This window comes from Falco biarmicus, chromosome 1 (genome assembly GCF_023638135.1).
Source record: "Falco biarmicus isolate bFalBia1 chromosome 1, bFalBia1.pri, whole genome shotgun sequence".
NCBI classification, from domain to species: domain Eukaryota; kingdom Metazoa; phylum Chordata; class Aves; order Falconiformes; family Falconidae; genus Falco; species Falco biarmicus.
The window spans coordinates 31,430,399-31,446,779 of NC_079288.1; the positions used below are offsets into that span (position 1 = coordinate 31,430,399).

The following is a 16,381-nucleotide window of genomic DNA, read 5'->3' on the forward strand; positions in this document are numbered from 1 at the left end:
GACAACAAGGCTGGGACTTTGCACCATTAGACCTCTCCAACTGAATCCATTTTTTTCCCCCTTCTGCCAGCACCATCTGTTTCTACAAAGTAAACAGCGACTGGAGACAGGTTAAACGCAAGGACACATTTTAAATGAGGCTCCCCATCCCATACCACTTAAAACAAGCACAAAGGAGCTTTCGCCAACATTTTCCACTAGTTTTTTGTTCCCCAGTGTTCATAAACCCAGCATCAATTCTGAAAAATGTCACTGCTAAGAACAGATATTACTTAATCGTGACTGTGCTACTCCCCTCAGCGTGTTTATAATGCAGTCAAGAGTCTTTCTTTTCCCCATTCAATTCTTATTCTTAATTTCAAGTATGGAATAAAAGTGAAATGGGTGGAAACCTATGTTTTCCCTTAAGTCATTAACAACAAAATGCAAGTTTGTTCAATAGAAGACCATGATTTATTGGCAGTTATTTTGAAATACAGATGACTGACTATAATAAAAAGACATTTGTAAAGAAACAGGAAAACAAACAAATCTCATCTTTACGTGCATCACTTGAAGGCATTGATTAAGGGGACACCATGTGCCGGCAGTTCCTGGTGCAACTGACGGAAGAACATGGCACATTTGTTCCTTTCCTGGGTCTTGCCTAGGGTGTGGAACAGCCGGGCTTGGAAGTAGAGAACGTCTCTGAGCTGCTCTTTGCTGTCCACTTTGGCAAAGTAAGTCTTGGCTTCATTTAGATTCAAGATCGCAGATTCCAAAGCTGTGGAAACAAGGGGGACAGTCATATTTCAGATAACGTCACTATAATAACAACTCCAAGCAATATAGCTCAGTTCTAAGGAGCCCAATTATACATTCTTTAGCGTTTCAAAACAATTTGTGTCTTAGCAACATGGTCTTTCAGTTTCTGTTATCCAGCCTTTGCTGCAAAATATGGGTGTGAAAGTATGGGGATACACAAGATTCCATTACAGACACCGCATCTGTTGAATAACTAATTCCAAATGAATTTTGCTGTCCAGTAACTAGGTAACACGTTCTGCTGTATCATTTAAACTTTTTTAACAGTGATCACATAGCAGGACACCAACATATATGCTGGTTAGCACTTCTCAACTTCTGTGAGCAGTTTCAGCGAGGAGAATTACTCTTCACGCTACCTTCAATCTTCTTTTGTGGAGTGTAGGAAGCTGCAGAAGCCACCTGACATTTAGCCACCAAGAACATGGCACGGCCTTTGTCGAGGACAGCTCCGTGGGCCAAGACAGGTTCTATCGCCATGTGCAGGATGTTCAGGGCTTGCTCAGGAATGCCAAGGATCAGCTGAAAGACAAACACTTGCTGGTCTAATACTGGAATCCACTGGTAAGAGCAGCTTTTTCAGAGAAAATCTACGTAAGGCACGTCTGTTTCTAGTAACGCAATGCACTACAGACAAGGACACAATTTGTTTACCCATAATCTTAGTTTAAATCAAAAAGTAGAAACGAGCTGCTCTCTGAAATGATTAGGCACAGCTTCTCCACTGCAGTCAGTGCTGACAACCACAGCCCTGCCAGCTCTGAATAAACAACATAACTGAACTCCATTACAAGCATTATTTTTAATTCAAACACACGCCAAACTGTGCTACTAGAAAGCCAAAATGCTAGTAGAAAAAATAACTGAAGAAATTAAGGCGGGGCAAATTTATCCTTGCCTGCTTAATTATATGCAATAACTACACATCTTAGTGATACACACGAAACTCAACTTTTATTAACTTCCTCAAAAAACATTTTACATTTAGACTATACTTCTTCAGAATCAATAACTCCAACAAGGCTGTGTTCTCATATCTCACAGGAGTAAAACCAGCATCCAGATCCCCAAAATAAATGCTGCCCTGCAGCCCTGTGTGAACACCCATCAGCCATACCTGGGAGAAAGCCAAGTTTAGCACCGTTTCCGAAGCCAAGTACTGCAGGCTGTACTCTCGAGAAAGGGCCAGAGCCTGCAGCAGGACTGGCAACGCTATGGTATGACACGAAGATCTCCAGTAGAGCTCTGCTATTGACAGCAGCACGCTAACCAAAAGAGGGGGAAAGAATTACAAACGGTTTTCTTCTGATGAAAAATGTCCACTTGTTTCCCAAACAATTATTCCATCTATAACGGTATCGATTTTATTATGAATTATACTGCTGCATATACAATAAATTTCAATTACACCCTCAAGGGGAGATGCCACCAACATACAAAAGATTAAATGACACTGTAACTACTCCAAAGGTTAGCACAAAGGTGCAACTACACACATGCACTTCTATTTCCTATTTATTTTGGTTGCAGTGTTTCCTTCTTCCCTAGGTCTTCAGAGAACTTTAATTATTACCTGTTAGTTTACATACTAAAAATGACTAGGTTTCAATTCCACAATATTTTGCAGATTCCTCCATATCATGATCAATAAATGAAATTATTTTGTAATCTCAAGATCACAGTAGGTAATCTGAGGACTAGTGAAGTCTGAACACAGACAAATGGAAATGGCTGATTCTAATCACTGCAAAGTGGCTTCAATACTCTGAAAATCAAACATTCTTACCTAATCACCATCTCGGTGTTCTTGATTTTCTGGCAGTGGATCAACAATTTCTGCAAAAGTTTGTGTGCCTCTGACATCTGATTTTGGGCTTTCAATACAATGGCTTTTCTGCCATGGTAGAGAGAAAACATCACTGATCGTATTTTTATTTTAGATACAATTCTGCTCTTCAGAACACAGCAAAATAGGTCTCTGTTTTGTGACCTCTTTCTTGTAACTCCAGGATGGCATTCTGACGAAGTATACACACTCTATAGACACCAGCAGGGGGAAAACCAGCTACTTCTGATTCCAACTGGACAACTCACAGGCAGAAAGGATCAAACTCATAAAACAGCTTTAGATAGAAAACAGGGATTGCCAAAACCAAAGGCCAAACAGGCAGCAGAAGTGGCAGGTCATGCAAGCCAGAAAGCACAAGTAATTATTTGTAAGAAAAACAGATATGAGGTAAAGTAGCCAAAATTGGCTTGAGCTAATAAATGGATTTGAAGCAACAGGGAAGGAACGAGAACAGGGAAATAAGAAACAAATACCCAGCAGCAGGGAATGTGTACAAATGCCCCAAACCCAGACACTGAGCAGAATATTTAAAGACCAGGGAAATCACAAATAGTCCAATTCCAGAAGGACAAGCATCAGGTCCCACAGCTTGAATACTGTTCTTCCGGCTTGCTGGCGTTGGCTGTGGTTTTAGGTGTTTTGCCTCATTGAAAATCAACAAGAAATTGCTTTTAACAGTAAGTCGTTTCTCACACTCACCAAATAAGTTTTAACCCTACCTATTTCTAATGTGTCATTCTCATTTAGAAACAAGAACCCATTAAGGTGAGAGAAAAATCATATTGTTCTATTTTGTAGATGCAGAAACCAGGACACAGATGAAGACACTGAAGCTCAGACCAGGCTGAGATCCCTAGCTACCTGACATAAAATCCTGCTTTAGGCTTGGGTTTCAGTACAGCAGATTTTGAAGAAGTATTTTGTGTTCTCACAACAGATCTACAGCTCTAGAGTTAACAGCAACTTCAGCAGCGCTATTCCAGTTCTTAAAATGTCCAGAGAAAACAACTAGAAATTATTGCTGCAGGACATACACTAATGGAATAAGCACCACAGGTTAGACAACGGGACTGTAATCAGTTCTGGAAAGGGAAGAACATGTAAGCACACGTGACTGCCAGCAATCATTCCACTAAATTTTTCATTATCTTCGTGGGCCACACCTGCAAGTGTGTGCAGATGAATGATTTCTTACCTGTATACGCCTTCAATGCTGTTCAGTGCTGTAATTCCTGCTACGAGAGAATCTGCTATATGGTATCTGCCATCATTCATGGCTCTCTCAAACTGTATTTTCTGATCAAACAGCATCCAAAGCTAGACAAAGAGCATCCAGGAACACGTTTTAGAAGCAGTGCCTGCTCATTTTCCAATCCTAAGTTAAACTTACTTTCTATTTCCCCTGTGGATATTTATGTCTAGACACAATTAACTCCACTGTCCAATTACTGGATTTACTAATTTACTAAATTACTGTCCTCAACGGAAATGCTCAGGTCTTGATTGATGTTTCAATACCAAAGCTCACCTATTTTACTGCATTTGAAGTAAAAAAGCTCTTTTAAATCATTACTAATGCTTTGAAACAGTAAAGTTGTTCTGTAGTGAAAAGGACCAAACGATATTTAACAGAACTTTGGACACGTCAGTGTAAATACTGCCTCACAGACTCATGTGTTCATGTGTTTCCCAGAGTGACACAAAAACTGGCCTATTTCAGTTATTTCTGGATTGTAATATATCAGAGTAAGTAGCACTAATTAAACAGAACTTTGAAGCTCCAAATCAACGCAGAGCATTTAATTCCTGTATGTGCTCACGAGGGAGATTTATATTCCTCTGTCAATGACATTTTTATTTAAACAGCCTTTTCTTAGGAGGCTATGGTGAAAGAAAGGTCTCACCAGCCTTAAAACAGCAGAGGCATCTTTTTCATGCTTTTATAGGAAAGTTTATGGTGTACAGCTTCGGTGAGGCCATGAGCCAAGTGAAATTAGCAAACATGTAGCCCAAGGCATACAGAGGGAAGAACTCAGATGCAATGGAATTCAGATCTTACTGTATAATAGTCTACAGGCTAAATTACAAATATTCTACCTGTGCATGCTGACTGTTGGGAGGGAATCTTTCCTCTAGGTGTTTCAGTATTTCAGAAGCAGCTGCAAAGTATCCCTGCAACACAAAACCACCCCTCTGATTAGTGTCTGATCAGTGTACGCCAAGGCAAGCACCACTCCCCTTGATTTCAACACAACCTTCACGGGAAGAACCTGCTGAGCAAAAATGCTGTATTGCCTTCGCCCCCAACGCAGACATTAAAGGCAGAACAAAACACAAGTCAAGTCTCGCGCTCTCTGTCAATAACACCCACGCATCCTCCCAGCCAAATGACATTTTGTGCCGCTAACCATAAAACTCACCTGCTCTGCATGTAGCTCAGCCAGGTGACACAACACGACGGCAAAGGACTCTGTGTTATTCTGCTGAACGCCCACGTTCACGGCCTCCAGACTGTTCATGCTCAGCAACGTTTGGGCTTGTTGAAGTGCCATGGTGCTTGTGCAAGAGAAACATCGTTTAACTTTCAAGCAATACAAAACAACCATTTTTAATCTATTGTCTTTTTATGACAACAGCCTACGTTTTCTGGTAAGCTGGGGCCTGTGGGAGAACGAAAACTTGTAAAACAACTGCTATCCAGGAACTCTGGACTGTGCAGGCACGTCAAGCACGACATGCTGAAAGCTGCTCACAGTCTAAGCACAGAGATGCTGAGAATGAGGGCACAGGAAAAACTTAGCATCTTCTTTGCCCCTACTAAATGGAAAGTCAATCTCTTCTCCAGTATGAGTTTTAAAGGAACACAAGAGAATGGAAATAATTGCACTCAGCCTGGATGAATCAGTCTGATTGCTTTATTTTAGTACGCTGGAGAGACACAGTCACTTGTTACACCTATATAAATAACTCAAAATGCATTATGTGCTAACAAGAACAGTGAGCTAACCTAAGAGTTCAAAAGAAACAAAATACCTGTGGCCGTATAATCTCCAAATGGCAGTCTTCTGAGCTATACTAATATCAATAAGCTCTGACAAGCTGTGTTTCCAGTGCAACAGATCAGAATCTTTTAAGGCATCCATTAGTCTGTTGGCAGCCTTTCCTGCAAAAGCTCTTTGCTGAACCAAGGACTGTATTCCCAGGGAAGCAAGGTACTGGGAAGAAGGGAAAAAAAAAAATACTGACAGCATTGAAAGACAACAGAGTACACTACACATGCAAATTACACCGGAGCAAAAGTCCTAAACCAAGAAAAAAATCCCAAAGAAAAAGACACGATGTTATTCAGCACAAAGGAACACTGCTCCAGGCATTTCTTTAAATACCCACTTATGCACACCCACACATATATGAATGCCATTTTGTTAGATGAGAAAGGTAATTTCCACTCCCCCACACAGGAGTCTTGAAGAGGATGATGATACAACTTGTACCTGGATTTCTCCAATGATGAAACAGCTGTGAAAACACAGAGCCTTCCCTCCCTTTCCCCACCAAGTGGCCAAGCCTGCTCTCATCTCCCAGTATCAGCCGCTTCATTCCTTTTAGAGCAATTCTCTTAAAGAGACTGCGGGTCTTTGGGAAGACAGAACTAAACAGTGACAGCCAACAGACTCAGGGCACAAAACTATCGAAGGGAAGGGCTGCCTTGCAAAATTTCACAGCCGGGACCGAGCCGTACAAGTAAATGTGTTCAAAGCCCTGCCAGAGGCATCAGCCCTGAGTTTCACGGAAGCGGAGGCCTAAGAACCTCCCCTGAGCACCAGCAGATTGTGCTGCAGGCCTAAGGCCGAAACAGTGCCCGGGGCCAGGGCAGTTGCCACAGAGAGGTCTTCTGCCTGAAAAATGAGCAAGTTAGAAGGAAAACCAGTGAGCCTTGCAATAGTGCACTGGCATTAAAGCACCTGAACTCTGGTTTGTTAATGTAAAGAATAAAAATCATAGAAATCACTAGATTTTGGAGTGTTAAAACAGATTTGTTTAAATTCACTTACAAGTTTTGAACGATCCAGTCACAAAACCCAATACCCTGCCATGCATGCTCCACTTGCCACACGTGTTTGTCCTAGAGTAAGGTTAAGGATATATGAAATGGACTTACTGGCAAACCAAAATGTAAAGATTTGTTGACAGAGTGCTCCAGCAGAACACAGCTATCAAATATCTTCTGCTCCAAGATGTACAGCCAGCTCTAGCAAGGAACAAAAGTTAAAAATCTCACTGTAAACAGGTGATGGCTGCAGCACTTTTAACTTCTCTTACTTTTTGCAGAGAATGCACAAAAACTCACTGGAAATACAAGCCACTCTTCAGAATTAATCTGACACTAAGGAAACTTATATTAAATGCTGCACAGCAAAATATATCAAGAGTGCAGCTAGGCTGGGACACGGGCTTGACAGCAGTCAGCGCCGGAGGTTCAGGGTAATGCACAGAAACCCCATTATACAGTTAACTGTGGGAAGCAGCATCTCAGGAGTTGACACCATTGATGGCAATTCGTTACACCAATAATGCTAATTATAGAATAAAATACAGAGAAATTAAGTCTCTCCTCCTTCCTTTATGTTTGCTCAAAAGAAAGCTGATTACTCATTGAGAATCCAGCAGACAATAAGGAAGAAGTTTATGAAATACTTTGTCTCTTGAAAACATGTAAGACTAAACTTCGAGCTTAGCACTGCAATCTCAGCACTCTGGGATCACACCTCCTGTTAAAGAAAGCAATCCTAAATTGCCACAACACCATCCTGTGATTTCCCTACAGTTCTTTGCTCTGTTGACCCACCGGCCAGACAGTCATATTTAAATTACTGAGGCATTTGATGAGATACTACTGTAAGAGTAGTTCTGCAACAGTTCACTGAGCCAAGGCTCAGATAGCAGAGACAAAGGTGACTTAACCTCCCCCCAGCACAGCTATCTTACCAGGCAGTGCTGCAGGCAAACATGGTCATTAGACTCCTGTGCAATTCGGATGGCTTCCTGAAGTGCAAGTTCAGCCTGTTGGCTATCAGCAAACAAAAAGGGAGAACACATCAGTATTCCCACAGTGCTTCAAATACAGCATTACAATACAGAGGAATATTGATCTAAATTATGCACATTGCACTGGGAAGACAACTGACATAACAGGCTGCTAAGAAAGCCTGTACTTTCTTCCTAGCACTTCAGCAATCTATCCTAGCCTTGAGGATAATAAGCCAGACAGCCTCTGCAAGCCAATACAAAAATGCAACTGTAACCCCTAAGCAGGCTTTCAAACCCTGTCTGTGCCAATGTGCCAAGTTCTTGTTTGAACGGGGGCAACATTAAGCAGCTGCCTGTGTAGAAAATGTTGCTGCTCTCAGTTTTGCAAATAGCCTTCCCATCTCCAGGCCTTTTACATGATGCATCCAGGCAGCAGTCAATAAACGCAAATCATAGATGGAGAAGGGTAAGCCAGCTTTATCGACAGAGTAACACCCACCCCTATGGCATTTTCCAATTAAAAAAGCTCAGATAGCTTTTTTATTATTATTATTATTATTCTCTTTTCAGATCATCAACAATATGCTGATTTGCATGTTAACAGAAAACCAACCACACTTTCTTGAGAACATAGCTGAAACAAGGCATTTGCATCCACTGACCTTTCTGAGGTCACAGAAATGTAGCAGTTGAAAACTTAAGTACCTAGGAAACAGTTGCAACTGGGCACAGACAAAGTCAACTCTTACCCTACTGTAGATAGCTCAGTTATTATGGAAACTAAATAAATGTCAAAATAAAACCAAACCAAAACAAATCAAGATTCCAAGAAAATTCCAACCCAACTACAGCCATTATTAAATTAGACAAAGTCCTTTCTTCTCCTGAACAGATTTTCAGAATTAACAAAAGGTCTACCTATCAGCATTTACGAGGTGCCCTAAGATGAATTTTAGTTGTGTGTCACAATATATTAACTTACTAATGGCCAAACCGACAGTGCAGTGCAGCTAGGTTCAGAGCAGCGTATCTCAAACTCCGACCGTAACCTTCATCCCCGTTGCTTTTGCTTTCTGCTCCAGTGAGAATTAAACGGTCAAAATAATGAAGGAGGCTGTGTGTTGAACTGAAGACATCTTGCACTCTGAGACTGTTTAAGTAGCTTAAATAATGCTAAAAATTGAAGCAAAATCAGCTTTAACTATACAGAACTATTAAAACACAGATTTTGTTTATAATTACTATGTAAAGGTTGCCCAACAAGTGCAACTGTCAAATACTGCATGGCCAGGAAAGCGCTTGATCAGAAGTTGCAGCAATACTGATACTACCTGTGCAGAAATTCTGTAAGTCTCGGATAAAACTGATTGTTTTCCCTAACAGGATCTTCCAAATGTCCCATAGGCCAAGATCTGGCCATCAGAATTATCCCACCCAGCCTGAGATATCCACATAAGCAGAATCCCTGTATTTATGTGCTAAGGGAATGGGGAACGGACTGCATCTGCACCCAGGGAGATACTCAGAAGCACAAGCACTGCATCCAAATGCCATACAGATAGAAAGGAGATAGTAAAACTATGTATTTTCTTCTTCCAGTGAGACCTGGGCAGCACAACCCTTTATGTCAGCCAAACAGAATACTGGAGGGGACTTCTGGAGTTGTGAAGTCCACCCCCTGCTATGGCAGCCCTTTCAAGGATATGTCTCCAAATGGGAGCAAGGAAAACCCTGTCTGCCTCAAGCCAGGGCTACTGGGAGGAAGAGTTAGAAAATACAGCAGGAAAGAGTTCACTGGGAACTCATGGAACTTGCTCAAGAATAAGTTGTCAAGGGACAAAGCAAATGTTCTCAGCACAGGTCTGGAAACAACTCTCCACGGGAGTTGTCTATTGTTTTCAGTATAAATTGCTATTAAGCACCAGAAGTAAGGCAAGCAAAATCAACAGATATTGCACTTATTACTGATTTTTAAACTATGGGAGTATGAGGCCTGAAATTTTTTAGGGAAAGATGTAAAAAGAAGTAAGTTTTAGATTTAGTTCAACAAGAATGCACTCACATAGTCTCACCAAAATTAAGAGGATTATATCTGTGCATAAAGCTAGACATGTGGTGAAGTACTTAGCTTAATTAAGGTTTCTGTACCTTAAGGAGTTTCAGTCTCAATTACTAAGCATTTACATGCAACTTGCTCACATTCTTATCATTGGCTTATATTTCAATATAGAATAAATTACTCCCAAATAATCCCATCCTAGAGATAAGAAATCCCCTTACAACGATTTTGGATGAAGAAACAGATACTTACTGCTTCAGCAAAGTCTGGATTAAATTTTAACAAATTGTTCAATTCCTTTTGTAAAGATGCTGGAGTAAGAGCCTTTGTTTCATCATTCTTTAATAAAGAAGCCTGGAATAAAAGTTGAAAATTAAAAGTAAGATACTAAGTAACTCAGTCTGGAGGGTTACAAATGTATTTTGATACATACTTGTCAGTTTGTTATCTGCTTGGAAAGAATATTAAAGAAGACTTTGTAGCTCTGCAGTGGCAGTTCTGTTCTATGCTACATTATAGCATTCACTTTCCAGAGATCAGAGAGACCATGTAAAATAAAAGCTTATTCAAAGGACTCTTTTCAAGGTACTTAAAAAATTCTGTTCAAGTTTCTCTTTGAAGAACTACCACAACGGATTGCTCACTGGAATTACCAGTATCTTCTAAAAAAAAAAAAATAAAGAAATCGGGAAACGAAATAAAAGTAAATTCATAGTTTGCTTCGGCAAGTAGATCAATTCATAAAACATTACAATGATCTAGTTACTAGAATAAGTATTACTGAATAATAGACTTCAAAATTCAGAACCCTCCGGAACATCCCAATTCCTCCACCATATTCTAATTAGGAGGGGAAAAAAATTTATACACACCAGTAACAGATCCTCTACCTAAATCACACCAGCTAAAACACACAGTATAACATCAGCGCAGTTAAAATCCATATGTTGCGTCAGACCACTGCGGTCTGTCTTGTCTTCTCGTTCAAACCCATTTCTAACTCTGCTCCTGTATAAGGGCTCCCCTACTCTCCATGCACACGTTTATGGAGGTTGAAGTGCCAGCAGCTGGAGCTAGATCACTGAGGTCCACGTGCCTGTCATGCTAGCGACTGCAGGGGGGAGCACAGCTCTGCGCTGGAGAGAGGGTATGTGTGGCTGTGGGCGAGCATGAGGCTGGACTAGGCAGAGAGCAGGATAAGCAGCTTGAGAGCCAAGTATTGAAACAGCCATAGGACTGGGCCTGGTACATTTCTCTGAACGAGACAACTGGATGAAGTTCAGGGCAACCAGGAGGTCCCAAGTCAACGGATGGAGAGAGACTGTGGGGCCACTGGGTCAACTGAGAGATGCACTTGTAAGTGTCTCACATGTGTCACATCTTTCTGCTGGAGGCAACTAGAGACAAGACAATCCAGGGGCTAGTTACTTGACAGTAACTAGAAACTGAGCATATCAGCCTAGTTACTGGTGGAATCAAGAGAGAGAGCAGCTCACGTGAGAGCGTACGTGTGCATATATTTCATGCTAGTGGACCTTCATCCTCATCAGCCAGAGGGGAACAGGATAACAGACAGCATGCTCAGCCTCAACGCTGATTGCACCCAGGGTCACGGAGCTGCAGGAGCCTAGCCATGATCAGACTACTGGATTCAACAACCCCTAAGAGTAAGGAACCTATGGCACTGAAAAGTTACTTTTGAAATGTTTATGAAACATCACGCATTATACATATTTTATTTTTTTAGCAAGCCATTATAAGCACGCAGTGCGTTTACTGACATTTGTGCTCGTGTGTATTTCTGCCCCATTTTGTATTTACCAGCTGGAATAATCAACAAAACTGCACATTTCACAGACATCAAATCTGAGGTGAGTAGTCAGAACAGAAGCGACTTTCTCTGAATCAAATACTATCATGTGGTGTACATGTCTAGATAAAACACTTCTAGCCCCAAGAGCTCATACTGAGAAACTACATGCAAGGTATCAACAAATCTTCAGCAGATCTAAGAAAACATCACGCCTATCACTGCGGATAAAACTGAAAGTGAAATTCATGTTATGGTCCATTTACTCAACTTTATTCAGAATTAACATACCTGCTGAGAAAGAAAATACTCTGCTTGTTTCTGGGAAAGAGGCCCACTGCAAGATATCTCTTCTTCCCTGATAAGAAGCACTCTGGTTAGAAACAAGGGTAATAAAACAGAATACAAGGAAAGACATTTTATCAGACACCACACTTTTGCTTTATAAATTTTTAAGAGATATTATTGCTCAAAGCATGAAAGGAAACTAGAAGGAGAAAACTCTAAATGAAGAATAAAATCTACTACTTCGAAGTTAGCAATCCGAATGATTTCATACAGTTTGGTTGTAATCTTCAACCTGCAGAGATCAGTCAATATGAATGTTACACTAAATACACGTGAAAACCCAGAGGAAAACTGCAGACAGAAGATTTGGGGTTGACATAATCAAATGGCTTTGCTCAGTTTTTCCTTTCTTCTGAAGATAGTCACAGTGAAATGAACTGGCACTTTGGCCACATACATCACTCCAGAAAACAGCTGTTCTGCAAGAGCAGATAGAAATTTATTCCACGGAAAGACTATAGCACACAGCCAGACTCCAAAAGCTGTGAACTGAGTCATGCCATAGCAAAGCATGCACACACACAAGTTTATATAAAGACAGTTTAGAAAGTACATTTTAAATATATAGATACACAAAATGCTTTTAGGATTATTCTTAGTGGAGCACTCCTTTAGCAGGTGAAAAGTCTCAATATTCGCTTCTCATTTTTACATAAAAAAAGACACGAGTTCTTTTATTTGGAGAAGGGTGAAAAGAGAAACCAAAACCATCAAGCTTAACTTTTTCTTAGCGGGCAATCTTTCCTTGGTGGAAGCTAAAGTGACCTCGCCAACAGCTTTAGCACACCCAGAGAAGTCGTTCAGCAGTGGGCTGTGCAGAAGGAAACTGGCCTTTAGCCTGTGATTCCTTCCGTGAGCGTGAGAATGGTACTGCCATCTTCCAGGAGACACTGAGCAGAACCCTTACAATTTACAAGTGTTACCACATGGTGGCACCAAGGAAACGGAGAGGCCACCCAGCTCTGCCAGGGTGCGTGAGGTTTTAAAAAAATACACGAAATTATAGTACACTACGTCTCTACACCGCAGCTGAAGTTAATGACAGGACACGCTCAGGGCCTAGATGAGCATTCGTGGAGTTTGGAAGGTTTAACAGGAATAGCACATTGGGCTGGAAAAAGCTTAAGTTTACTCTGATGTGTACAGACGTAATCTAAAATAAGACCAATTCTCTTAAGTGGGAAAGACTTTAATATTAATATATCACCTTAAAGGTACATCAAGTTCTTCTTTCTCCATTTTCCCCTCCAGTTCCTCTGTATTTGTCAGTTCCATATCATTCTCATCAATTCCATTTTTCTTCTCATCGTTTTGAAAGTACTGCTGAAGTGCAGTGTAAAGTTTATAGACCTGACTAAAGGAAAGCTTATTGTATGCCAAGATCATATGGCGCAGAAACAGACCTGCAAATGAAAACATCTGTTACAACAACTGTCTGTAAGGCTGCTGTTTCAGAGAGGAGACTAGAAATCATAATAACCTGAAGCTTAAATTGCATTATTTAATTTCCCTTTATTGTCTCATCTCAGCCTACCAATTCATAAAACTCAACTTCATGGAGTGTAAATCTGGTATTAATTTAGTGGCAAATCTCATGGACTATTGGATCACAGAAAAAAAAATTAAGATCAGGAAGAACTACACAATATGCAAAGTTATTAGTTAATATGAAACATCTGAGTAAGTCAAAAATCATGCTATGTAATCTTTACAACTCTCCAAAAAGAAAAACAAAAGCTGTATCCTGAATGAATTACACCAATGACAGACATCACACCAAATATAGCTTATGAATAACAATTAGTTACCTACTACACTTGTTTTATGAACTTCTGGCTCTGTCCCTGTAAATGAATCTGAAAGGTCATCAAAAAATTGCTCCATGTCTTTCAGTTCTCCTTCTGCCATAAGTTTCAGCCTAAACAGGGAAAGAAAACCACTTTTTTTAGGATATTAATAATACGCATCAAACTATTTTTTTTTCTATTTCAGGTATATATGAGTAAAAACAAACAGAAACAAGCCGTAGCTAATTCATTAGGCCCAGAAGGTTTTTATATTCATGAGCCAAATCAAAGCATATCAAATATTGAGACAAATAATAATCAAGTTTGGGTGGGGTTTTTTCCTTTTTAAACAGCTCTTTTAATAAAGGAAACAATTAGAAAAGATTGTTGTTCTTTTAACAAAGCAATTAGGAACCCAATATAGACTGATTTTTAAAACTGTTGCTGTTTAGCGAGTGAGCTAATATCGAAACAGATTGTTATAGTTGAATTGAAATAACTAGAGTCCAAAATAAATTCACTAAGTATTTATTAAGGCAGGAAAGCAAAAACAGCACGCTGGGTGGCCGGGGAGTCGCAGCTCCATCCAGGCTCGCAAATTCCGACAAGTAACACAGCCCTTTTATCCTCAGCTTCAAGACCAGTTTAAGCAAACAGTTATGCTCTCAGTCCCGTAGCAAGAAGCTGTATATTACAAAACTAATCTATTTTTACACTAAGGTCTAAACAAAGACAAAAGTTGTCATAGTAACATGAGATTACGGTTTAACATTTGCCTTGAGAAAGTACATCTTGCAACCTCATGGTTAAATCTTTTCTCGCCAGACAGAATGTTCTCAAATCTGTTGCAGCAAGATCATTCCTTTTGTTAAAACCCCATTTGATCAGCAAATTACCCTTAGTTACTTATTACACAGACCCCCTGTATCACAGCAACTTTAAAACAGACAGCTTTGATGTTCCGTTTGTGTGCCTTTTAGAACTTTAGAACTAAGAAAACTGTAGAAATACATTTTTACTCCAAAAGCCTGACTTTTTAAACTATACATTTAACACATCTCAGAGCACTTAATAGAACTGAGAGTAGATATAGATAACACAGAGCATGCACTTAACGGCTTCATCATCTTTCACTGAAAAACGGGTTGTAGCGGCGGTGTTCTCATGTTTCTGACGCAGAATACAGAAGCCACCAGCGGGAAGGGACTGCAGTTTCTTCGCCTCCAGCAGCAGGGAAGCCTGGCTCACTGCAACTTCGTGCCTCCCTCCGCCGCGGGGGCCCTCAGCTGCCCCCCACCCCCGACCCGACACCCCGATCGCAGGCACCCGGTTTAAGGGGTTTCCGAGGGCGGCCCCGGAGCCCACCTGATGTGCACGGAACTGGCCAGGTGCGGGCAGGACTCCTCGATGGCCTTGCGCAGTCGCGACAGCGGCATGTCAGGGCCCTGGGGAGGAGAGCGACAAGTCGCGGCAGGTCACCACGCAAGCGGCTCCTCGGCATCGCCCTCCCCCCCCGCCTCAGGGCCAGGCCCGGACCTGCAGCAGCGGCAGCAGCAGCCGGTTGAGCCGCCGCCGTTCCAGCAGGCCGAGCTGCGCGCCGGCGCGGCCCAGCTCGCTCAGAAGCACCAGCAGCGCCATCTTGTAGGGGGTGACCCAGTCCTTGATGCCGAAGACGTTGGCATGCACCACGCCGTTGGTCATCATGGGGTTGAAGTAGAGGCTCTCATGCACGCTCGCCATGGCGGCGGCAGGCCGCGGCCGAGCCGCCCGCCGCCCGGGAGACCCGCCTCGACCGCCGACCAATCACCACCGCCACCACGCGGGCCGCGCCGCGGCCAATCAGAGGTGGAGCTGTGCGCCGCCGCTGCGGGGCCGGCTGGCGCGCCGAGCCCGGGGCAGACGTCCCGCGGAGAAAAGGTTCCGGGGGCGGGAAGCGGGAGGGCGGCGGCACGTTATCACCCCCGGCCTGGTGGTGGATCACGCCTTGCCCTTTGGTATGGGGCTGCACGCCGCTCCCGCCGCGGCCTGTGGGGTCGGCAGGGCCAGCACCCGAACTGTGACCCCACGAGGTCCCCGCGACCCTTTGTGGGCCTCGAGGAAGGCCTGATGGCCACCAGTGCCATCCCAGGTGGCTCGGCCCCACGTGTACCGGTGAGGACAGCCACGCTGAGAGCCCACGGCGTTTCTCTGCTGTGGGGTAGGCCATGGGGGGATGCACAGAGCCATATGGGGAGGCTGATCTGTGCTCCGATGCCAGCAGTTGCTTGGCGCAGCTGGAGACCACCACAGAGTGACATCACTCCTGTTCCATGGGGTGTCTTGCAAATTAACTGCGATGCAGTAAAGATATTTCCTTCCACACATAGGTTTTTATTTTCTCAATAATTTGTTAAAGGACTTCATTAGAGCCTCATGTTCCCAAAGAAAATGCTCCAATTATTATAATAGTTCTCATTTTTGTAAGTGAGAGCAAAACAAAACTCCGTATTATCATACATCTGCATGTCCCCAGGGATTTCAGTTGAGCTGTTCCTGATTCATGCCTGGGGGTGGCGAGAGGAGGAGGAGGCAAATCAAGCATGGAGTAATTTTCTAAAATACATTTACATTTCAGAAACTTAACATTGTAGTTAGTTGTTGCTGGCATAATTAATGACACCTTCCTAGCCCTCAATGAACTAATAATACTCATT

General features: G+C 42.2%; 1 protein-coding gene across 1 annotated transcript; it reads right to left on the minus strand.

Moving 5' to 3' along the window:
- Positions 1-430: 430 nt before the first annotated feature.
- ANAPC5 (anaphase promoting complex subunit 5) lies at positions 431-15,509 on the minus strand. The gene is made up of 17 exons (XM_056349415.1): positions 15,225-15,509; positions 15,054-15,133; positions 13,710-13,819; positions 13,109-13,304; positions 11,845-11,911; positions 9,996-10,097; positions 8,667-8,857; positions 7,643-7,724; positions 6,816-6,905; positions 5,687-5,868; positions 5,074-5,209; positions 4,751-4,825; positions 3,849-3,970; positions 2,591-2,698; positions 1,922-2,069; positions 1,164-1,326; positions 431-763 (listed from the first exon to the last, which is right to left on the minus strand). Exons 1-17 carry the CDS (start codon positions 15,426-15,428, stop codon positions 549-551), a joined length of 2,271 nt encoding a protein of 756 aa, XP_056205390.1. The 5' UTR covers positions 15,429-15,509; the 3' UTR covers positions 431-548.
- Positions 15,510-16,381: the final 872 nt, after the last annotated feature.

Coding starts and splice junctions, on each gene's coding strand:
- ANAPC5 (XM_056349415.1), bottom strand. CDS start 15,428: ATGGCGAGCGTGCATGAGAGCCTCTACTTCAACCCCATGATGACCAAC. Junction 15,134..15,224: donor TGCTGCTGCCGCTGCTGCAG/GTCCGGGCCTGG, acceptor TCTCCTCCCCAG/GGCCCTGACATGCCGCTGTC. Junction 13,305..13,709: donor TCATAAAACAAGTGTAGTAG/GTAACTAATTGT, acceptor TTTCATTTGCAG/GTCTGTTTCTGCGCCATATG.